This window comes from Phasianus colchicus, chromosome 3 (assembly GCF_987193195.1).
Source record: "Phasianus colchicus chromosome 3, bPhaCol1.hap1.1, whole genome shotgun sequence".
In the NCBI taxonomy this organism is placed as follows: Eukaryota; Metazoa; Chordata; class Aves; order Galliformes; family Phasianidae; genus Phasianus; species Phasianus colchicus.
The window spans coordinates 90518542-90544317 of NC_143438.1; the positions used below are offsets into that span (position 1 = coordinate 90518542).

Below are 25776 nucleotides of genomic sequence, written 5' to 3' on the forward strand. Positions count from 1 at the left end.
CTACTCTGGTTTGATTTGAGCTCTTCTGCAAGAAGCTTCCCATGGGAAGTTCCATTAGAGACCTGCACAAACACCTTTCTTCACAGCTGAATCACACTGGTAGCTCAGAGCAACACTTAATCAATTCCTCTCCAGTCACTTTAGACAGCTGAACTTCTAGCAGATCTCTGTGTTATTACTCTAAGAACAGATAACCTTCCTTTCTGGACTACATGTCATCCATTTCAGTTATGGTACTTTGATTTTTGAGATTATCTATCGATTCCTGTGCGATAGCCTGATCCTTTTTTGAAGAGATGGTCGTGTTCATCTGTGAACCATCAGCATATTTTATCAGGTTATTGTCCTCCTTTTTTTAAGCAAAAAATCTCTAGCAGTTCACACTGGAAAAACTGCAAAAGAATGGCTCTAGACCAATACTTACACACCATTAGCATTTCTTACATTTTAATTTGTTTCCTATTATTCAAATGATATTTGTGGTCAAGAATGTAAATTAATTTTCCCTATGTTGGGTCTGTTGTGCTTGTGACCATAACTGGTATGTGTTCACCTCATTCTTACCAGCTTCTTCATCCTGTTTTCTACCTCCTCCTTTTGAAGAGGTGGAAGGAGAGAGCAGCTGGATGGACATCTTGCTCTCAGCCAAAGTCAAGACACCACATGCGGAAATGGAGGTAATTTGCAGCTTTAAGCTGCTCTTCAAGATTTAAGTTGTTAACTTCATCTAGAGCCATGAGGCACTGAAGCAGGCTGCCCAGAGAAGCTGTGGATGCCCCCTGCCCTAGAGGTGCACAAAATCTCAGAAATCTGAGATGGACGTAACCAGTGGCACTGTACCCAGCCATCTCACGCTACGTGTCCTTTCACATGAAGTTTTGTTCATTAATTTTCACTTCATGGTGTTATACTTTTCCTCACTACCTTTTATTTGAAATCATTCCTGATACGTTTAGGTTTGAAACCCTTTCTCTTCAAGTTCCTCTCAGTTTTGGGTAACCAAGGCTTTGGTAAGAATTAGCAACAACAGCTGATTCAAAGCATATCACACAATAGCATGTTTTGACATGTGAGAACATTAATTTTGTGCCAGATGCCCTAGTTTTTATCAAGTTAGTCCTTTTTTCAGTGTACTACCCCAGTCCCTTAACACTTCCCAGTAACTAAAGCATGTTGCTTGTTTGACATTGCCAAAATATCTTCCAAAACAGCCTGCACACAAGCTGTTAAGATACGAAAGTGTTCCCACCTCTCTTACATCTTAAAAATAAAAGTGAGAAACCTGAAGTTTTTTCTAAATGGATGAGAAAGGTTGATTACCTAGTAAAACCCATTTGTTTCCAGATTGTTTCTCAATTTCCATCGTGCTATGAATCAGACTGTGATTCTCTACCTTACAGACAGCATCCTCTTCCATTTTTCTGGTTTCAACTTTCTGTTGATGGTAATAGCCATTCTACTGTAAATCTACTGTAAATCTGAAGTATAATTTAAGAATATTTTAGTTTGATAAATGAATATTTGTAGTATTTTTGAAGTACTAACATTAGTATATGCTCCTGATCGCTTCGTATTCCCAATCTTATCCCTATGTAGAATTTATCCATGTGACCTTGTGGAGGGCCTACGAGTGATTTGTTTATTGAAAGAAAAACCAAAACTGCTTCCTTGCTGTTTTCCCTTAAATCTGTTCTTTTAACAACACCAGCACAGCACTGGAATTTCAAACATGGAGAATGAGCAACATTATAGGACTGCTCTGACTCAAATAAAACTGTTAACAATAATCATGTCGGCAGAGATCCAGCTCTTTTAAATGGGCCCCTGGGGACAACGAGCTGTCAGGGTGTCAAGATAGCATCCAAAGCATGAGCTTAGGGAAGTATGGCTCCACCATCTTCTCAATGACAGATACTTTAGAACATTTTCCTCTGTATTCAGGACAGGTTGATTTGACACTGCTGCAATTCTTAACAGTTAATAACATAAACTGTGGAAAGAAAGATTTAATCATGGTCTAAGATCAGACTGGAAAATGCAAAATAAAATGGGTGAGTAGTTTCAGTAATTAAGTTGCATGAAATATATAAGCTGTGAAAAAATATTGTGATTTGATGCTATTTAAAAGAAACAACGTATTATTAAGATAATTTCTTTAAAAATAATAGCTCCATAAGATGTTTTGTTAAACTTAACTAGGCAGAACTTCCACACAAGCTGTCATGGGCTCCATCTTCATTACGCACTCCAAAATAGTTATTAATCTACCTCTTTACTGTCTCTTTGCCAACTACCTGGGAGAATTAAAAACCATTCTTCAGTTCAGACTTTCTGAGCTTTCTCTAACTACAATATGCCTCACCATGCAAGCAGACCAACAATTTCTTAGGAACCAACAACAAAATGTGGAGTGTTTTCTGTCTATATGTAAAAAACTAAGATTTTGGATACTAACCACCATTTTTCCTAATGCTGATCTAGAGAGCATTCAACAGGATTGTTAGGTTTTCCCTCAATTACATGCTGGAAAATGAAACCTGCATTATGAACTGCATTGAACAGTGCAATTAAGTTTAATTCTATCTCCTCCAATAAAAGTAATATTAGAATGGAAGAGTAAAGAATGAATGAAACGACTGAATGAAATAAAAGAATGAATGAAAACTTAAAGCTATTTCTGGACTTTGCCTGTGGTGATGCTTGACATTTGCATGGTTCCTAGCAAATAACTGTAAGTACTGTCCTCAGAGTTTATGTATAATCATTGCTTTTAAGTTACTCAGCCAGTTTCTATAGGGAAAGAAAAGCTAAATACCTGCCCTATGCATTAGGGTATGTAGCACTTCAAGATTTGTCTTGAATTGTGAATCACCCTTCTCTAATACATCTTTCACATATAAAGATCATTAGGAAAACACAAGGTCTTTACCTTGTTTTTGCAGCCAGTGAGACCAGTTGTTTTTGTTTCACGTAACAGGGGAATTTCAAAAATGCTGCTGCTGTAAGATTTGTGTACAGCAAACAAAATGCTGGCAATCTCTGGTTTAAGAGGTACTTCTCAAATTTTAATTCAGGAATATCCCAGGCCCAGCCTTTTCCAGGTTTAATCAAAAGCCTATTTCAAATTCAGTCTATTTCAAGTTCAGTAACAACATTTTCAGCATGGCATTTGTACCTCTGATAATTTTGCTATAAAATGCAGGAGAGTACCATCAAACTGCTAACTGTTTGGTCTCCAAATTTTGCTTGCTTGCAAAACATTGTAACATAAATCAAATAAAGATTGAAAAAATACTGCATTGCAAGTAATTACATTTGCTTCCATCTGATCATTTTCAAATCTAACCACAGGATTTGTAAGACATATTCCTTGGAAGAGTCCTGGTTCTCCTCATTAAACTTTGCAGGCTGTGTTTCCTTGACGTGATGATATTAATATATGCACCTTAAAACCACATCTATTTCTACATTTGGTTTGTTGCCCAGCAGTAAAAAGAAAATATGTCATAAATTTTAGAGAACACTGAACTTGCTGGTGTTGAGCAAGATTATGTTTTCCAATTACGTGTGATTTACTAACCTTGCTAATAGACAACTTCATTTTCCAGAGATGTCTTAAATCTTAAAATCAATTTTAACAACATATTAAGAACACTCTCTCTCCCCTCTGACATATTTCCTTTTTTATGATTCTTCATGTTTTAAATACTTTTTTCCTTCTCCAGCCACTTAATCAGATGAAATCACAACCCTCACTGTCCACTAAGAGCCACTTTTTTCCTCCACCTGACAAACCTTCTGGGCTGACTTCACAGAATCGTAGAATGGTCTGGGTTGAAAAGGACCACAATGATCATCCAGTTTCAACCCCCTGCTATGTGCAGGGTCACCAACCAGCAGACCAGGCTGCCCAGAGCCACATCCAGCCTTGAATGCCTCCAGGCATGGGGCATCCACAACCTCCTTGAACAACCTGTTCCAGTGCATCACCACCCTCTGTGTGAAAAACTTCCTCCTAATATCTAACTTAAACCTCCCTGTCTTAGTTTAAAACCATTCCCCCTTGTCCTATCACTCTCCACTCTTGTAAACAGACATTCCCCTTCCTGTTTATATGCTCCATTCAAATATTGGAAGGCCACAATGAGGTCTCCCTGCAGCCTTCTCTTCTCCAAGCTAAACAAGCCCTGTTCCTTCAACCTTTTCTGGTCTGAACTTCTAACTTTTACAACAAAATTTCAGTGTCATCAACTTTTAATAATACTCTTTGCCTTGCATTTGATGAGGCAAAGACAGGATTGTCACATTCAGATGAAAAACTATTTCAATATACTTTTATAATTTAAGGAATGTAGTATGAATTAAGCATGTCAAATTTAAAAGTAATCTTGAAGTGCAGATTTTCTAATTCTGAACAAGAGCCAGTCATTTTTTAATCAAAACCATTTTAAATATTCATCCATGTTTTAGTGTGAGTACTTTTAATAAAGTAAACCCTTCAACATAGCCATCAATATAAGAAAAGCTTTGAATAATCATAAAATCAGTTTTGTTGCGCAACGCTGGGGCAACATTTCTTAGCTAATACACTCAAAGGTTGCATTACAATGATAGCTATTATAAGGAACATTCACACTGAAATGCCAGTTATTGTCTCTACAGAAAAGAAAAACTCAAAGCAAAGCAAGGCTGTGACAACAAACAGTGTGAAGATTAAAAAAAAAGCCTCAAGTAGTCGATTCTACCATATTACATTCAAGTAACAGCAAAAACTTCAAAAAATTCAGAAAGGCAGGAGGAGATAAGACCATTCATAAAATATTGCCCTATTTATTATATACATTGACAGTTTTCATTGCTAATGGTCAAAGAACATTTAAGATAGCTTGCATAAGATTATCTCATTATTGGTAGTCGTCACCAACTACTATCACTAAAAAAGCTGGTTTGTACAAGACAGTTTAGGTCTCTAATACATTATATGAAAACATAAAGATTGCTTCAACCACTTGAAAATAAGAGGAAAAAGAAGAGAGAAACAGAGTGTGCATTACATCCTGGAAGATTGGAAACACACAGCATTTTACAATGCCTGAAACTGTTGAGTGGGAAACATATTCTGGCTAAAATTTACGTTCTGAAAGACAATGCATCTCCTTGTCTGAATGTGTACAGATAAAATCTCTTCATTAACCAGACATCTTCATCATTGCCACCTTCTGGGTGGGAACTACTGAGTTGAAAAGACAATCGTTTAAATCCTCATCCACCCCATGCACTAATAAATCAACTTTAGCCTGTATTGTCTGTCATATAAAACAAACTTCCTGAGGGAGCTCACTACCTTACCACATGATGCTGCATATAGGTTTACCTGGCTGCAGAGTGGTGAGATTGGGTAGCAAATATTATACCACTGAATATTTGAAACTGTAGCTCACTGAAAGAAAATCCTCTATTGCTTTTTATTTTACTTTTTGGTCTTGTTTTCAAGTTAAATCAGGCACCTAATCAATACTTCTTTTTCAATACTTTTTTCCAGTGAGCTACAGCTTCTAGACTAAGACATTTCTTGTGTTATACAAATAGGATAAGATATTCAATAGCAATTTCAATTTGAGTAAGTATTAGGCATGAAAACAAATGAGACCTGAAAAATGAGTATTTACATGCATCAAAATACCACTGAAAATCACCACTTAGGTTGGATTTGCAAATACAGTCCCATGACTGTAAAAGCTTATTTTATCGGAGGTCTGAAGGTGGTGTTTGGCAGCAAAAAGAAAATTAAAAGAAAACAACTAAGAAAATTTTTCAACGGTGCAAGAGTGCTAAGGAAGGATTTCCAAGCACAGAGCCCAAGCTACAAATAAGGTCAGTGGGACTCAGCAGAACAAAGATGACTCCCCAGGGGACCTGAGCTGTCAAGACACATGAAATACACGCTGTTTGTTTCACTGATGATGACCAGGGCAATCATCACCAAAGAGATTATAAAAACACATAGTACCAAATCTTTGAATCCTCTGAGGAGCAGATGACAGATAAGCATGATTTCAGACAAAGATGTTTATGGTGAAAGTTGGACATGTTTACAACACAACAAATTTTAAACATTACCAGTTTTAACCTTCCCATCCATAAATCAGGTGTGCGTACAAGTTTTTATGTATGTGATGTAGATGGTCCACACACTTGGAAAAAAGAATACCATTTGCAAGAAAGGGATTTGGGGAAATCTTATCAGTTTTAATAGTTAACTCAGACAGTGGTGATGGACTGCTGTTCCTCAAAACCGATCCTCTCTAGGTCATCAAATGAATTAAAACAAGGAGCAGCGAATTTGAAAACAAAGACTTTGAAAACAATTTTCTTACAAATGCAGCAACTTTTTCCTGCACCCTTTCACGGCAGTAGAAGGTCTGGGGATAAAGCAACACGTGATCCAAAACAAATACTCTAGCCATGTTAAGAAACTCAGATAGAAGTCACATCATCAAGACCCTTCAAAATTAAAGTAATTCAATAGTTCATTGTTGGAACATCATTCTAAATGCAAAATAAAGATTTACAAGGACTACTAAAAAAACTAGTAATCCTGATATCAATCACGGTGGGAAATATACCACAAGTTATTCTGTAATTCCATGAAAATATTTTACTGAAATTTAAGAACATGCACTGTCAAGCAAAGGGAAGATTTCAGCAGCAGCCACCTCTCCTACAAAATACTGAGACCACAAAGTACAGGCAAAAGTGCACAGTCAGTTTTCATATTTACTATCACTTGAGCAGTGATACTTAAAAGATATACACCTTACATTTCTCTTCAACTAAATCATAAGCAAAACATCTAATGGAAAAATAAATCTTAGCAAATTCTTCTGTGTCGTAGATCATCAGTGAATGAAAATATTATCTTTCTCATGCTGCCAGAAATTACAAACCAGTACATCCTCTGAAGAAATCACCAACAGATTTTTACATTACTCACCCCACTGGAGAGGAGCCAACTGTAGATGCTCCAGGACCAGTTGATTAAGAACGCCTTCCACGCTTGCTTCCCCTTCACGCTTCAAGGAAGGGTAAATTAGAATTAAGGAAAACTTTGATTCGGAGAGAAAAAGAGCATGCAATATGTGCAAATTTTATGACTGCAAAGTAAAACTGCAACATCAAGATTCATTAATGGTTACAGATATATATTTGGGCTTATTAGCCAATGAATTGATTAACAATAGTAATTAGAGCTGTTCGTATCTTCAGAATATAAACATTTTATTCCACTGGGGAGCAATAAATACAAAGATGCAAAGGTAAAAAGTCTCTGAACCGTACTAAAGAGCAAGGGAAAAAATGTCTGGAAGCTCTGAAAATGCAGAGTCTGGAAGTATGCAGTGCAGGATTCCAATTCAAAATGACCAATGAAGAGCAATCTGAAAATGTGAATGATGAAATACAGAACAGAACAAACGTGGGGTAGGTTAGTTTTGAATGATGGTTTGGTGTGAAATCTATGGATATACAAGGCTGAGAGAGTGTCCATACAAGGCGAACTTCACAACAGAATTGCACAGGCATGTAACCTGCAAGCTTCTCTCCTACAAAGTCCTGTATTAACTCAGCAACAAGCTCAGACTGAAGTAAGAATAAATTAGGAGATCTTACTCTAAAAACAGTGAAGAACTGAAATCAACTGCTGGGAGTAACAGAATCTCTATTTGTATCTGTCTTCAAAATAAGTTACACAAGTTCTGATATAAAAGGTTAGGTGACATCCAACAGAACACAAAGATTACATTTTCCAATTAAACAAATTAAGAAGAGTAACTATAAATAATACATAGAAATTATAACAGTAACATAAAGATAATATTGTGGAATGCATCAGCTAACATGCATTTGTAACAGGAAGAGAATCAGACTTCTTTTTTTCAAATTCCCTGACTTCAGATGGGATACAAAGGGATACAGAAATTAGAATGACTTCATATTTAGCTGAAGTTTTGCATTCACTGACTTTGGCATGGTTTTGTACCACAAGAAGCCCCTGTCTCAGGTAGACAGAGTAATAGTCGGGGTTGGAAGGGTCTCTGGGTCCATCTGGTCCAACCTCTGCTGAAACAGGAGCACTCAGAGCAGGGTGCCCAGGACGGTGCTTTGGAAGATGTCCAAGGAGGAGACTCCACAAACATCTCTGGGCAACCTGTGCCAGTGCTCTGCCACCAGCACAGCACTGAAATGCACCCTGATGCTCAGAGAGAACCTCCTGGGCTCCAGTCTGTGCTCACGGCTTCTTGTCCTGTCAAGAGGCACCCATGAGCCTGGCTCTGACCAATTTGTGCCCTCCCTTCAAATATTTAACTTCAGGATAAAGTAGAAGTGGAGCGATCACAGCTCCTCTATGGCCACACATACAACAGATAAGCTTCATGAAAACACCCCTCTTCCAACTTAGGATTCTTCTACTGAAACAACAACAGGTGAAGGTGATGTCCAAACATAACAACAGTGTGAACTCCTAGGAAGATACCTCAAAGCTTCATCCTACTACTCCAAAAATATCTTTCTCAAAAATAAGCAAGCAAAGGTAGAGGAATCTATGAGCTCAAAACTCTACAAGGAGAGGTACATCATCTGAACCATGAAGTACGTTCTCATCTGCATCACTGAAAAGAAAATGAACAAGTACTGCAGACAACTGATTTTTAACACAGGACATAATTTTCACAGGCTCTCCAGGAGGCTTTAAAAAAATTCTTGAAATCTCACATTAAAATAAGATCTAACAGTTAGTGGCTGAGACTCAAGAGCTCAATGAGACGACAGAAAAAGGGAATCAATACAGCTCATACCATTCTTGCAACATTTTTTTGTAATAGCCCTTATTGTGATCTGAGAAAAAATGTATTAAATAGCTTTAAGGTCTACAAATGAAGAATTCACAAACCCTAAGAAAAGAGTCTGAAAGCCATAAACAACACTACACAAAACCAAGTATTTGGAAAATCCAACGCAGCTGCCTGCCACCTCATAAAAACATTGCTGCTGCAAAATAAGACCCAGGACACCAGCACAGCAGAATAATTTCCATGAAGCAAATTATAGGATAGCAAATAAGTAACAGGAAGTACTTTAAAGATATGGCAGAAAAATAATTCTGTTATTTCATCTCTAATCTAGGAATGCAATGAGAGAAAACACTAATAAAAAAGTAGTATTTTAAAGGAGTTTTAAAACAGAGCAGCTGCCAGTAACTCTAACGTTAAACTAACTTAATTGTAATATACTTAAACTGGCTCACAGTGGTGGTGCCTGGAATATTACAAATTTTTACTGCTAAAACCTCCATGGAAAGCCTGATGTTTCAGATATCAACACAACTATTAAAGAGGTGATTCTCCAACATTTATTATTGGTAAATGCTATCAAACCAGGCCCGTGTATTCATAAGGAAAACGTATTTTTGCAGTTTCAAACTCAACACATCTGCAGGTTATTTCATGCATGTGATATTTCTTAACAACAATAAAAATACAAAATGTTTTTTCACGTGAGTGGAATAATCAGAAGAAAGTCTATTTTTTGGCCATTATTCTCAATGTATGGCAAGTGTTTATGGGGATTTTAAAAGATAATACAGAGCCATACCTCGATTAATAAAAACAGTGACCTGCTAACACTTTTTAAGTCCTTTGTCCAGGTTTTGCTCCCTGGCACAAGACAACAAAATACTCCCTGGAACACTGTTCAAGGTTTGTTTAGTCATAGGAAGAAAGGATGGGAAGAAATTTCACTGATAAACATAGTGGGAGAGTATAGAGATGATGGAGCTAAATTATTTTTGGATATAAATAAAATGAATAGGGGCAAAAGACAAAAGTTACAGAGCAGGATGTTATACCAGACCTAGAGGGAAGAGGTTCCTTCCAATCTACACTGTGTAATAATCAATGCAACCTCACTGTCTTCAGATAATTCCACAGAATGACCTGTCAGTGCAAGTGGCATTCAGGTACCCCATGGTCATGGCAAAACAGGCTCAAATATGTAATAGGTGTCTGAGTTGCACAAACTAATTCAAAAAACATGCTTTCCTTTGCCAGTAAATCCTCAACAGTAAGACCTAAAATTCTGCCCACAAAGCATCCTGTATCTTAAGTCCAGGTCAAGCTCTGCTGCCAAGCAGACTCAAAGGCAAAAATCAGTGATGTTGACAGAGAAACTCAATATGGTGAAATGGTCTGAAGGTTACAATGGTTATCTGAATGATAACCACTGTATCCATTGTATAACAATGATATCTGAATGGTTACAAATAGCTCTGAACTTCAATAGTACTGAGATCTTTGTCTCTTGACTGTGCCAATACTGAGCAAACTGCACAGTGCAGCAAACACAACACCTTGTAGATGAAAATTAACCAAAACATTCAGAGGTAAAACGACAGCAAAAAGAGAGGACAACTTAATTCAAGTTTGCTTATTTCTAAGCTAAGCCTTTAGATATCAGTGAAAGCAAAACAGCTGGAGCAGGGAGTGCTATTATGGCCTTCTATTGTTTGCTCACAGTGCAATCTAAAAAAACAGAAGGCTAGGACCCAGAATTTAAAATTCATCCAAAAAAAAAACCCAAAAAAAAAACCCTGCACAGATACAATGAATTACAGGCTGTTGACGTCTGACATTGTAGATCTACCTACTTATAAACCTGCACACATTTTGCTAAATTGTGCCATCACAAACCTGCTATTCCATAGTAGTCCCATTTTTAAATGCTTCTCATCTCCTGGGTCTCACTTCCAATGGCCAACTCTTTGTTATTAACAGCACATGCATCTGTCTGGAATAAAACAGATGACTTCCAGTTTCAAGTGCAACTCTTCAGGTTTGGAAATTCAAGATATTTTCATTTGAACAATAAGACTAGTTTCAATTAGGCCCTTAAAGCCAATGAACACACCAGATACCATTAGAAAAATGTAATCCAATTTTATCACGTAGACACCTTTATTTCAAGTTTTTTAGCAACAGACTATATACAATGTAAACTGTCTCATACTGAAAACCTGAATGACAGTCAAATGAACTAGTTACCTCCCCTACAAAAAATTTAGATTTTTACACTATCTTGGTTATCTAACGAGTGGCTGGGTGCCTACAGCTGCAACGTAGCATGTTACCCAAAAACTTCAGCCTAAAAAGACAGGGCAGTTTTTCAAAAGATTTCTATATAACAATTTCCCAGTTGCATATTAGGAAAAAAAACCATCTCAGAAAGAATGGTGAGGCATTGGCACAGGCTGCCCAGGGAGGTGGTGGAATCACCATCCCTGGAGGCATTCAATAAATACGTCTGTGTGGTACAGAGGGCCATGGTTGAGTGGGCATGGTGGTGATGGGTTGGTGGTTGGACTGGATGATCTTAGTAGTCTTTTCCAACTTCAGTGATTCTACGATTCTGTGATTGCTGATTTTTTTCTCTCTGCTATGCAGAATTCTACATCTAGCATCTTTACAAAACAATTTATTTTCAGTAATCTATTTCTGAGTTCTCTTGCAAAAAAATACAGGTGGAAGCATGCACATAACCGTAAACAAATTAGCAAATGTTCATAAATAAGATTAAAGTAATGAAAAACAAATCTAAATGATTAATGATCAGAGTTTACTTATAGCAGTAGTCTTAGTCATATTTTAAGCTTTCTACTTTATTATTATTGTAGTACTTCATTATTAAAACTAATTACATGCAGTTAGTGAGTTTCCTAACTTTAACAGTTACTATTGCAAACAATTGCTGGTGTTAAGAAGATATATGGGAATATAAAGCTTCATCTAATGAAAGTACTTCTTAGGAAACCTTTACAGATTTTCAAGAGTCAAAACATGTAACGTTTTCCTAACGGGAGATTCATAATTATGATCAATATGAAGTCATTAAAAGCTGAACAGACAGATAGAGAAGTGTATTTCAGTAACAGTTACCAGCGGTTTGCTGTCAAACCCAGAGAGAATATCAAAGGAGATGACTCAAGTTTCTGTCCAATGCTTAAAAATTTTGATTGGCTACTTAGACAATGAAATACAAAAACATTTATAAAATGTATGTATTTGGAAAAGATGTCGTTGTTCAGAAACTTAATAAGTGAGGGGAACTTACAAAAATCAGATTAAATTAAATGAAAGCTGGAGTAATTGGTTGGTTATGTGTGGTTGGCATCCCTGACCATGACAGAGTGGGGACTGGAACTAGATGATCTTTAAGGTCCCTTCCAACCTAAGCCATTCTATGATTCTATGATTCTGTGCTCGAAATCAGACAAACACAGGATACTTGGAAAAAAGATACCGGCCTCAGAGCAAGCATCATATCTGAAACATGAGATATGTAGCCTTTATTCCACAAGAAGTCTTGCCTTAAGTATTGCTTCCAACTTTGGATTCCACATAACAAGAAAAGAATAGCTACGCTGCAGAACAATAGCAGCAACATGACTGAATGGCAATGCGATTAAAAAAAAAAAAAGAAGAAAGAAAGAAAGAAAGAAAGAAAAAGATAGCAATTAAGTTTAAATATAGAAAAGAAAAAACTGTGGAAGGAACATGGAACACAGTTTTTAAAACTGTAATAAAATATTTCAAATAGGACAGACTTCACAGAAATCACAGAGATTAATGCTGAGGTTAAAAAAAAAAGTTAAAGATTGAGCGTAATATTTAAGGTAGCACAGGAAATCTCATTTTTAAAGCCTTTTAGGGCTAGATTCAGAATATTTTCATGAGTGTGATTCCAAAACTTATCGTCTCGCTTCACTGAAATTGAAGTACATTCACAAAATCTGAAAATTTCTCAGTCTGAAAACCAGACCTGGGAGAGTAACAGACAGGGAGAGGAAGAGGAGTTTATTTTTCAGCAGTCATTTTCTTATCCAGTTCACTGCATGGCTGTACAAATCACAGAACAATCTGCAGTGGAAGCCAACTGCAGATGTCACTGCACAATCCTATGCTCAAAGCAGTGAATACAATACATCATCAAGATTTTTCCAATACCTTCAAAAAACAACAAAATTACAGCACCTATAGACAACCTGTTCTACTACTGGATTGTCACTGTGAAAAGGTTTTTTTCCCAGTGCCTTACCGGAATTTGTCTGGCAGCAACATGCTACACTCATCCTTACACTGAGCATCTCTCACAGTCTGCTTCAGTCTTCAACGCAACCATCCTTTAGGAACTCAAAAAAAAAAAAACCTGATCCCCAAGAATGGAGGTCACAGGGGCCTCCTAGTCATGTTGGTAGCATCCTACATCATATTTTCAATATCTCTGTCACACTGAGAGATCAAAGACATAGTATTCCACATGCACATACAGAAGTGTCAACTGGACAGTGGTGAGGCACTGCAACAGGTCACCCAGACAAGTTGTGGATGCTCCATCCCTGGAGGTGCTCAAGGCCAGGTTGGACAGGCTCCTTGGCTACCTGATCTAGTGCCTGAGTTAGTGGGTAGCAACCTTGTCCATGGTGGGGATTTGAACTAGATGATCTTTGAGGTACCTTCCAACCAGAGCCATTCCATGATTCTCTAACAGTCACTTCTATTGGCTTGTTGCTATACCCTCATTTGTGCAGGGCAAGACACGGCCAGCCTTCATCCATACAAGGATACATCACCAACTCTCAGATGACAATATCCTACAGGAACCAATGTCCTTTTTTTCTAGCCATCTAGTTCCTAGTCCATATTGATGCATAGAATAGCTCCAATACAGGGGCAAGAGTTTCCTCTTTTGTTATTGAAATTAAAAGGTTATTCCAATTCTCCACCTCGCTCTGAATGGCATCCATTCCCTCCAAGTTTCCAAGTCTCTGCAATTCAGGCATCCATATGTTCCCACACATTTACCTCTTCTCAGTTGTTCTCCAACTACTCTAGAGGCTTTGGTGTCCATCCTTCGAGGTATTAAGTTTAAAGCCAGACACAAAAGACTTGCCAGTCTGCCAGCAAAGATGCTCTTATCTCACTTTATCAGGAGGATGGAGAAGAGGCATCCAGAGTTACAGGATGGGGATGGACTGGTCTCCAAGACTTAGTCAAACAAAAACAAATACAGAGGTAGAGCATGAATAACTTTGTGATGCTATCTTTAACTAAACCTTTCTGTGCTTCTCACAAAAAATTCCGTCAGCCAGCTGAACACAGATAAATCCCTGTATATTTTGCATTTCTTTTTGAAAAAATACGCAAGGATTTATCAATGTTCAGCTGGGGATAGCTTGTGTGTGACCAAGTTCTCCGAAATGAGTGTGAATATATCTGAGTTTCTTCAGTTAAAATGTAGAATGCACAGATCAATGGAATTTTCTGAAGAGTGAGAAGCTATAGTGAGTCTAACAAAGAGCATAGTGTGTATAGAGCATAAAGAAAGACATAACCTGCCCTTCAAATATAACATGGGAAATGCAGTGTTTTTTAACTCCAGATTTTGAAGAAACTAGGAGAAAGAGTATCAATATAAACATGAAGAGGAGTGGCCAGCAGGGACAGGGAGGTGATTGTCCTCCTCTACTCTGCTCTTGTGAGGCCCCATCTGGAGTACTGTGTCCAGGTCTGGAGCCCACAGTACAAGAAGGACAGAGAACTGTTGGAGAGGGTCCAGAGGAGGGCCACGAAGATGATCAGGGGACTGGAGCACCTCCCCTATGAAGACAGGCTGAAAGAGCTGGGCTTGTTCAGCCTGAAGAAAAGAAGGCTGCAGGGTGACCTCATTGCAGCCTTTCAGTACCTAAAGGGAGCCTACAAACAGGAGGGGAATCAACTCTTTGAAAGGGTTGATAACTGCAGGACAAAGGGAAATAGTTTTAAGTTGAAGAAGGAAAGATTGAGGTTGGATGTCAGGGGGAGGTTCCTTACAGAGAAAGTGGTGAGAAGCTGGAACAGGCTGCCCAGAGGGGTTGTGGGTGCCCTGGAGGTGTTCAAGGCCAGATTGGATGGGGCAGCCTGGACTAGTATTAAATGCGGAGGTTGGTGGCCCTGCATGTGGCAGGGGGGTTGGAGATTCATGATCCTTGAGGTCCCTTCCAACCCTGGCCATTCTGTGATTCTATGAAGGGACAGAGCACTCAGAACCACAGACAGCACCCTGCAGACTTTAAAGAACACTTGTTACAGACACCTTGATCCAAGAGACAGCATGCATAGAAGCTCCTTGCAAAAAATATGAATTCTGTTTAAAAATATTTATAAAATATGAAGGGAAGCACAAGTTGAAAATATTAGCCACCTTAATACTACATGTGCTCCATCTGTTCAAATCCTGTGTTAAAACAATAAACCTTGGTTGTTAAGCTGAAACCAGATGCCATCTACCAGATGCTAAAAAACAAGACAGCATGTTCTTAATTTAAATTATCTCAATACACCTATAATCTCAATGACACTCTAAGTTAAATTACTTCAGAATTTTTCTTAATTGAAACAGCATGGCAGTAAGCTCTCACTGAAGGTCTATTTTCCTACTAATTTTCGTTCTATCAAAAATGTACAGAGGTTACAATGAATAATACGCTGTGTTGTCTTTACCTCCTGCCTTCAGCCCTCCAAAAGTATATGAAAATTGATCAAGCATTACATTACTCTCATAAATGAAGCACTCAGAAATCTCATCACTTGAAGCCCTGAATATCTGAATGAATAAAGCAACGGAAAAGTACTTTTCATATTGGAAGATATTTCTGATGCTCCTAAATACATGTGGATACAACTTGAAATCCTCATTATTTGTAAACTGTTTTTGGCCCTCACAGGGATTTTGTATAAACTTTTCACTGCAGAGAATGTTGTAAGGATGTTAAGATACTTGAAAGTATCCAGAGGAGGGCAATGAAGATGGTAAAAGGGCTCAAAAGCATATCCTATGAGGAGAGAATGAGAACACTTGGGTTGTCCAGTTTGGAGAAAAGGAGGCTGAGATACAACCTCACTGCTCTCTGAAACTTCTTGGAGAGGGGAAGAACAGAGGGAGGTGATGTCTATGCACCCTGGTAACAGATGACAGGACATGCAGGAGTGGCATGACGCTGTACCACGGTAGGTTCACACTGGACATTAGGAAAAATTTCCTTACCAATGACGGTAATGAAAGACTGGACCAGGGTTCTAGCAAGGTAGTTGATGCCCCATGCCTAGAATCATAGAATCACTCAGGTTGGAAAAGACCTTAGAGACCATTGAGTCCAACGACAACCTAACCTAACAAACTACCCTAACAATCCTCCACTAAATCATGTCCCTGAACACCACATCATCAAAATGGATTATAAACACATCCAGGGATGGTGACTCAACCACTTCCCTGGGGAGCCTATTCCAATGCTTAACAACCCCTTCTGTAAAGAAGTGTTTCCTGATATCCAACCTAAACTTACACTGGCGCAACTTGAGGCCATTTCCCTTTGTCCTGTCACCTGTCACAGTGAGAAGAGCCCAGCCCCGCTCTCACTGTAAGCACCTTTCAGATACTGCAAGAGAGCAATAAGGTCTCCCCTCAGCCTCCTTTTCCCCAGGCTAAAAAGCCCCAGTTCCTTCAGTCTCTCCTTGTAAGGCATATTCTCCAAGCCCTTCACAAGCCTTGTTGCCCTTCTTTGGACCTGCTCCAGCACCTCAATGTCCTTTCTGTACTGAGGTGCCCAAAACTGAACACAGTGCTCGAGGTGAGGCCTCAGCGGTGCCAACTACAGGGGTAGGATGAGTTCCCTAGTCCTGCTCACCACTCCATTCCTGATACAAGCCAGGATGCCATTGGCCTTCTTGGCCACCTGGGCACACAGCTGGTTCATATTCAGCTGACTGTCCATCAGTACACCAAGGTCCCTTTCCATCAGGCAGCTTTCCAGCCACTCCTCCCCAGGCCTGTTGGGTTGCCTGGGGTTGTTGTGACCAAAATGCAGGACCTGACACTTGGCCCTATTGAAACTCATGCAGTTTGCATGAGTTTCCAAAAGGCACTTGGTCAAGGCCCTCAATAACATGCTTTAACTTTTGGTTAGCTCTCAAGTATGCAACCAGTTGGACTAGATGATCTTTGCTGGCCCCTTCCAACTGAAGTATTCTATTCCATTCAGTGTCATCCATACACTTAAAATTTGAAGCAGTTGTTCAGGTGATGATTTCATATACTATGAAAGGAATCCTGTAATGATTTAAGGAATTGTAAGCTTCTTACCAAGCTCACCAAGTTGATTTACATAAAAGGTATAAAATACTGAGCTGATGTTCTTCTTACTGTTTCTACCATATATCCAATTGTATTTTAAGTTTGAAAACAGCTGGTGCAGGAGATACTCATCAACTTCTCACTGAATCTCTTAAATTCTAAACTGCTGGCTACTGAAGGGAAACAAAGCTTACAGAGGTAAGCTATCTATCTTTATGTCTAAAATAATAACTGCTGGCCAGTAGCAAATTACTCTGGAGGAAGGATAGCTTCCTCAGAAATTAATTTTCTCAGACTTAGCCGAAGTGAGAACTGTGCTGTTTTGTTTTTTTTCCACAACTGACACCTAAATGTTGCTCTAAGAAATAGAAAGATCAGAAATGGATTTGTTGGATGGACTGATCAGTGGATGAAGAAGTGGCTGCAGGATCAACTCCAGAGAGTGGTGGCTCCATATCTGGACGGAGATCAGTGACGAGTGGTGTCCCACAATGGGCAATGCTGAGACCCATACTCTTTAATATCTTCATCAGTGACAATGACAGTGGGGTTGAGTGCACCCTCAGCAAGTCTGCTGCTGACATCAAGCAGTGAGGTGTAGTCAACACACCAGAAGGATGGGATGCCGTTCAGAGGAACCTAGACAGGATTCAGCAGTGGGCCCAAGTGAACCTCATGAGGTTCAAATGCAAAATCTTGCAACTGGGTCTCAGCAACCCTCATTACCAATACAAACTGGAGAATGAAAGGATTGAGCGTAGCCCTGCCTCCCTGGTGAGTACCAGGGGGTGCTGGTGGATGGCAAGCTGAACATGAGCCAGCAATGTGCCCCTGCAGCCCAGAATGCCAACCATATCCTGGGCTGCATCAAAAGAAGCGTGGCCAGCAGGGTGAGGGAGGTGATCCTGCCCCTCTACTCTGCAATGGTGAGGCCTCTCCTGGAGGACTGCATCCAGATGTGGAGTCCTCAGCACAGGAGAGAGATGAACGTGTTGGAGTGCATCCAGAGGAGGGCCACAAAAGTGATCCAAGGGATGGGACACCTCTCCTAGGAGGGCTGGCTCAGAGAGCTGGGGCTGTTCCTCCTGAAGAACAGAAGGCTCAGAGTTGACGTGGTATTTACCTTTCACTATTTAAAGAGGAGCTACAGAAGAGGATTAGCAGGATGTGTGATGTCAGAACAAGGGAAATGGCTTCAAGCTTAAAGAAGGTAGATTCAGATTAGACATAAGGAAAAAGTCTTTTACACTGAGAGTGGTGAGGCACAGGTTGCCCAGAGATGTGGCTGATGCTCCATCCCTGGAGACTTTCAAAGTGAGCTTGGATCAGGCCCTGAACAACCTGATCTAGCTATGCACGTCCCTGTTCACTGCAGGAGAGTTGGACAAGATGACCTTTAAAGGTCCTTTCTAATTCTAAGGATTCTATGATTCTATGAAAGATTTATTCTAATTGAGACATGAAACGTACCGAACAACATGTGTTTTTTCAAGAATTTTTAAACATACAGATGTAATTCAGTACCTTATAAGTTAGAACACCTTTCATTCTAGGAATAAAGAAAATGTTCACAACAAATCTTAAAAGAACTGAAACTAATTCTTGCACTTAATTCGACAAACAGAATTTCTGCATTATTTTCTTAATTTTCTAAGGCGTTGACTTATGTGTCAGCCCTGATAGCCTGAATATTAAAACTGGGTTTAAATACAGAACACCAAAGATATGTAAACAGTGTTGCTCAGCAACAGAAATGAATGAGGATGTAGTTTTACACCCTGACAAAATTAATACAACTACACATTCAATTCTGACATGAGAATTCAGCTATGCTATCAAAGAATATTTATATCTCTCCATAACAGAAAATTTTTCTGAGCAAGTTCCAGTTAAATATTGACATTTTTGCACAAATGGAATTCTTTCTGAAATGCTGCCTGGGGAGTCTGGATGGAAATAGGCACTAGGAATCTCATTTATATCACACGTCTTCCCTTTGACTAATCCTGTGCAGATTTGTGCAGCTTTAATAATTAGGAATTTTTTTTAAAAAAAAGTTATTTCATCACTAGATAAAATACAATTATAAGCACAAAAACACATCTCTAAGGACAAACCATCATTTGATTGCCACTCTTCTCTCAATTCCTGGCATCAAGCAGATGTGAGGCTGATCTGAATAAAAAACATCAGTCTCCTGAAGGATTCTGAGTATCAACACATGGTTTGGGGGATTAATGGCTGCAGGGAATGTTTCCCTGATGACAGGGAAAAAGTGTATTTCTGAAAGCAAAGTGTAAGTGTTTAATGGAAATCATGGAATTTACAAAAACACATTGGCTTATTCTAACTCTAAACTGAATATACGTGAAAGCTGCTTAATGTAAACTCTTATTATTAATAACAGAATATATTACTGCATTTAGAATTATTATGAGGATTTTATGTTTAGGATGACTAAGTCATCACTGAAGTCCTTTCTAAGCCTTAAGACAGCTATCCAAGATAAGATATATTATTACACCTGTTAAAAAGACTTAGAAAGAAATTATTCTAATATGTTCTGATTTGCTGAAATTTAATTAAATATATGAAAACTTCCTAAATCCAGCTTCATATATCTCTTTATGAGTCACTTACACAGTGTTGGGAGAGAACTGAAAATTTTGGCCCCATAAAACTACTTCTCATCAATTCTATGCTTCCTCAGTTCTCTGGGTAAAGCATACAGGGTTTCAATATGGCTCAACGATTCAGAAAAAAAACTATTATAGTAAGATCCAGACATCATCTAAACAACATACAGCACAATTAACCTTAAGCAGTCTATAATTATTATAAGGCTCATAGTTATAATTATTTTTCTTTTCAGTAACACTTACAAAGTGAGTTCAATTATTAAATAAAATGTCATAGGGCACCTATTTATGTATTTTTAAAGCAAGTACTTATGAAAGGATATAATTTTCCAGCAAATATCCAGCTTGCTGTTAATTTCCAGACCTTTTGCCTGTTGTCTTTCTTCCTCCAGCTGCTTTGCATTCGCATACTGTGTCCCATCTGCAGGAGGTTCTGGGAAGCTCTCAAAATTGAACTTGTCAACTTGAATAGCCATACTGTAGCAAAGAGGGAAAAAAGAGAAAAATAAAAAGGATTTTCACTATAACAACTTTACAAAACATAATGTACAAAAGTGTGTCCTGACCCAAACATTCACACGCTTCGAAAGCCAAGTGCACTTCCCTGCTTTTACAAGCCCATTTTCTACCTTTTCCATGGAATTTTTCCTTACAAAACTCAAGAAAGAATAACAAAATGATGTCAGTACTAAGTGTCAAGTATGACCTTTCTCTTTGACTTCGAGAACATATCTGCTTCCTGCTTAATGTATGTTAATGAACTACAGGCAATATTAATTTCAATATCACAGTATAATTCATCAGTAGCAAATGGTTAAATAATTGTTTTATTAAATGTATGGTGAGACATAAAAGCAAATTAAATTAAATATATTATGTTGTAATGCATACTAAATACTTATATGTTAAACTAGAATCACTAATCTAATTTAGAAGGCAATTTAGAGCAGCTCACATCACATGAAATGTGGTTATAGCAGATCTAATATACTGTGCTGCCAAAACAGCTTTAATTTCCTGAATCGTCTGAAATAGAAAAATAATTAGGGAAGAATTAAAATATATTGCTCTTGAGATGACTTTGCACTTAAGGAAAACACAGGACCAAGCTACAGCTTTTTAAAACCAATGATGATGAAATACACCTACAGTGGAATAGAGGTGTGAGAAGAGCATTTCACAAAATACACAGGATTACTATTACTCTTTCGCTATTTCTGCATCTATCAATGATATAAACATATTCCAAATGTTGCCAGAAGAAAAGTAACAGAAATCAAGAAGACAGGGCTTTGAAATCCCACCAGACCAGAAGATAACTTCTATAATTAGTATTAATTATCATAGAAACATAGAATGGATTGGATTGGATTGGATTGGATTGGATTGGATTGGATTGGATTGGATTGGATTGGATTGGATTGGATTGGATTGGAAGGGACTTCAAGGATCATCAAGCTCCAAACCCCTGCCACAGGGTAGCCAGCCTCCATATCTGATACTAGACCAGTCTGCCCAGCTAATAGAAAATGCCCAATTACAGAAAATGTTGACCTCGAAAGAAAGTGAGGAAAGATTCACAAAAACAGGGAATCATCCGAAGCTTAACAAGTTGACTGTGGAAAGATGAATTATAGGCCCATCTTGCATCACCCCCAGAAAAATCTTAGGACAAGCCATTAATGTTCAACGACTTCCTTCATCATTAATACATACAAATAGAGCACTGAGACAGAGGTGGCACAATCACTGCTTCTAGAAGCCACCCCCTCTGCTGATCGCGCCTTTCCTCAACTTCATGTTTAAGAATCAAAGATGTCCAAGAAATCAATCTATTCCTCTCTAAGGGATGTTTTTGTCTTGGCTATTTTTTGTTCAGCAAGAGATCATTATGATTTCATTTGCATGCAAAGACCATCAAGTGCTGGGCATATAAAAAAAATTAAAAAGAGATGCAGAAAGTAGATCACAGATAGTGCAGGAATCAAGCCAGGAACAAAGAATGTAACAAAAAACACCTAGACACATTATGTAGTGTGAATTTAAAACAAAAAAACACAAAACAAAACTCAGGTCTGAAAATAACAACTTGAATTCTTATTGACTTTTAACCACTGATCTGCAAATGGCGGTGCAGTTCCCTGGGTTCTGCACATGTGGAAGACGAGATGCAATGGGAGCTTTGTTTCCAAGATGCTTTGTGCTCAGTGGCACGTGATCAGATGCAAAGCCAACAATTAATTTCTGCTGTGTATAGAGCATCACTTAAATTCTTATGTAAATATTCATACGTAGTTACCTATATTCATATTTTAACAACAAGTTATCTTAGTTTCTGAACAGTGAACCATATTCAGAATCCATCTCCCATCGGATCTGGAGAACAGTTCATTATTTACCATGCCACACTTTTCTAAGTGGGTGATATATTAGAAAAATATTCCTGCCCAACAATATTTAATATTTAATTGACAGCATTAAGATTGCATTCTTTTGTTAATGGATCATTACTGGCAATATGGTAATTTTTTCTCTGGAAATTAAATATGCATGTATGCATTTTTTTCCCCAGACACTGCACAACAAATCCACATCAGCTTACAGGAGCAATTCTGCTAAACAACACTTACTTGTACAGCTCTGAAATAACCTGTATTAAACTCAAAGGCATGGCAACATAACTATATAGGACTTCTGGTACTCAGACCACAACTAATTTTTCCATTTTTACTGATGTTTTCATTTACACAGTGCATAGGCGTATTTAGTATAGTGACACCTCAAGTCACTTGAAAAGAAATGAAAACACCTCCAGAGCACTCACCTGCTAGAAAGTGAGAGGAGTGAGAAAAAGAGAACTACACAGAAAATATCAGAGGAAGCAATATTATGAACAGAGCTGTAGGCAGAATATATGAAAATAATAAACAGAAATAAATAATATTTTTCAAGATGTTAGTTGCACTCAAGCTGCAGCAAGACAAAAATAAATCCTACTTAAACATTTTTCACCATCAGTATTCTGCTTCCTTTTGTTTTAAAAATATTAGTATAGATTTTTTTCTCTGCATTCTATGTCAATGGCATTACTTCAATATTTATTCTCCAGCCTGTGCAATCTGTAGTAAATTCCACGATTCTACGATTGTTTCTACCTCAAATAATGCATTTCACCAGCAAGACTTGAATGAATAAATGACCAGCAGCCAAAGCCAGTTAACTGAAGGAGCAAGCAGATACGCCGGGCATTGGGTTGCAATAACCAAATAAAGAAGACTTTTAAAAAAACTTTTAAGTTATCTGCACAGATCCACTTAATGGTTTTGGTTTTATCCCAAAAGCAGCAGAAAGCAGAAGGCAATGAATGACAACATCTTGAACATCGCCCAACTTTGTCACCGTGCTCTGCATCAAAATGATGAAAATGAAACATATTAAAGCCATTAAAGTCTTTCTCCACTTCCGTCTACAGTTACTCAACAACCTATGATTCTTGTGAAGAGCTCTCTGCATCACTTTTCTCCCTTTATTTGTCCTTGCTTGTTGCAAAAGGAATCTGGGAATTCTATATAGAGAGAAGTAAAATGAAAGGCAATTGAGATTGAAACAGGCATTCGATTTACTGTGAGCAGCTCTGACAACGACGGCTCACACTGTGCAAGGGTAATTGCATACCCAGTTCTTCGCCCTTCACAGTAATTAGGTATGAGGAAAAACTTACAAGATGTTAAAACCCCAAAGCTTAAACACATACTTGCTTCAGGAAAAGGGATCAGAGTTCCATTTTAACCCACTCTGCCTCATGGGGAGCTGTCCAAATCTTCTACAAGGAGTGTTTTAAATAAATCATGAGTTATTTGTATAAAAACGCTGCATTATGTAAAAATATTTAATAGCCAATCCCGCAAATGCAAAACAGGTTTTGTTTCTCTCCGGCTAACCTTTCTTGTGTGGGAGGAGGAATAAAGTAACACAAGTTTTCATGAATAATGAAACAATCGTGGTTTGAAACTCCTGGGTTTTGTCATGAAATCAGCCCCAGCCGTTGTGACAGCTCTTCAGACAGGGAAGCATTGGAACAGGGATGCAAATTATTCAAATACAAATTAAGGGAATGAAGAGGAAAAGGTCAGCTTGTTGGCAATGCTGATACGTTTGCATGGTCTCATCCCACGTCAACCTGTCAGGATGACTTACAGGGAAAATATGACAAACCTTCCACCGGTGCAGCAGCCATTTCAGTGACAGTTACCTCAAGTCTTGTTAAAGTAACAGCACAGAACTATTAAAGATATCGGACAGTTCATTTCATCACTTCTCATAACATGAGTTACAGCTTTACTGGAAATACTGCCCTGACCTGGTGACAAATTGCACAACAAAAAGGACTTTATGCACAGAAGAAAACTTCCTGCAAATGCCGTCATGACTAATCCTGAGCCAGCACTGCACACATCCCTCTTGACAACAGCAGGACTGGTTAAAATTAAGCAATCCCAACATTTTTGTGGAAGTGGCAAGGAGCAGACAGAATTAATAGGTGGAGAAGTCAGTAAGGGAGTGTTGTCTGCCATGATCAGGCTGCAGCCTCTGCCCCGGGCCTGTGCTGCTGGCCAAGAATGAATCATAGTTCATTAAAGTTGGAAAAGACCACTAAAATCATCAAGCCCTCACCACCGTGCACACTAAACCACGTCCTTCAGTATCACATCTACACCCCCAGAGACAGGGGAAACGCTACCTCCATGGCAGCCTGTGCCAATGTCTCACCAGCATGGGCAGACCCTGCCCACCCCCTGCCCCACAGTGCTGCCCACACCTCCTGTCCTCAGCTCTCATGAAAGGATGAGTACATGTAATGAAGTTACACATCATGCTCACCAAATAAACAGGGTGAAAAGCAGACATGGAATTAAAAGAAAAGCAGCAATCTGGTTAACGTAACTAGATTTCAGCTTTCATTAAGTAAGAAAAATACTGATGCTTTAGTTGAAAGAATAAAAATCTAGAGTTAGCCCTTATTCAATTATCTTTAGGAAGAAAGGATGTAACAAGAACCCAAAAACTCTTCCTCATGGCTAACTACCTATTTAAATACTATCACCCACAGATGAGTGTGCAAGCTGTTTCCATAATGAAGCTGAAATGAGGCAGTTGGAAATGTTATTCAATATTATGCTTTACGCTTCCTGCCCATTCTCCTGACATATGGGAGACAGCAGGGACACGGACACAGAGCCAGACTAGAATTGTATTACCTAGGAAAAGCACTTATATATTCACATATATATATATGAGGTCACTGACAGTGCACGTCACTGACATATTTGAACGTATATATGTTATATATACTTATGTATATGCATAAATCTATCTGTCAAATACGTCCTCGTATTGTCAGTGAGCTTAAATTTCAGAAAGTGTTACAAGTGATGATGATACCATTTTTTTCTCACTTTAGGGAGGAAATAATAATAATTATAAAAAATAAACAAGTACGACCCAAGAAAAACAAACAAAAATATCCTCACTTGATACTTATTGTATCATGTTTCAGGTATATAAAAATACAAATACTGCAGACGACACAAAGAAAAAAAAAAGGCAGAGTAGTGACATTTAAGTATATAATAATTTAGGGGTAGGAAGGACTTCAATTATCAAATCCCTTGTGAGATTAATATGTATGTATCAACAGACAAACATGATGAAGTCATCCAAATGAACATATATTTGTGCTTCTAAATACTTCAGTACTTGAGAAATGCAATCTAGATGTTGTATGTTACAACAAAATACAAATGTAGAAATAAATGGCTTAAGTGACCCTTAAGTAACGATATCTCCTCCTGGCCAAATGCTGACTTCATAAAGAAAAAGGATTGCTTTAATATCTGAACTTAGCAGAGGAAAA

The 25776-nt window shown here is 38.3% G+C and overlaps 1 protein-coding gene across 7 annotated transcripts in view; it reads right to left on the reverse strand.

The window, feature by feature from the left end:
* The window catches only part of TRAPPC9 (trafficking protein particle complex subunit 9), a 472387-nt gene that overhangs the window by 239336 nt on the left and 207275 nt on the right, over positions 1-25776 (reverse strand). For all 7 annotated transcript variants that reach the window (XM_090138036.1, XM_090138035.1, XM_031591261.2 and 4 more), the window contains 2 exons: positions 20186-20339; positions 6995-7085 (listed from right to left, as the gene is read on the reverse strand). In XM_090138036.1, coding sequence (XP_089994162.1) covers positions 6995-7085; positions 20186-20339 — 245 coding nt within the window. The remainder of the gene's footprint in view (positions 1-6994; positions 7086-20185; positions 20340-25776) is intronic.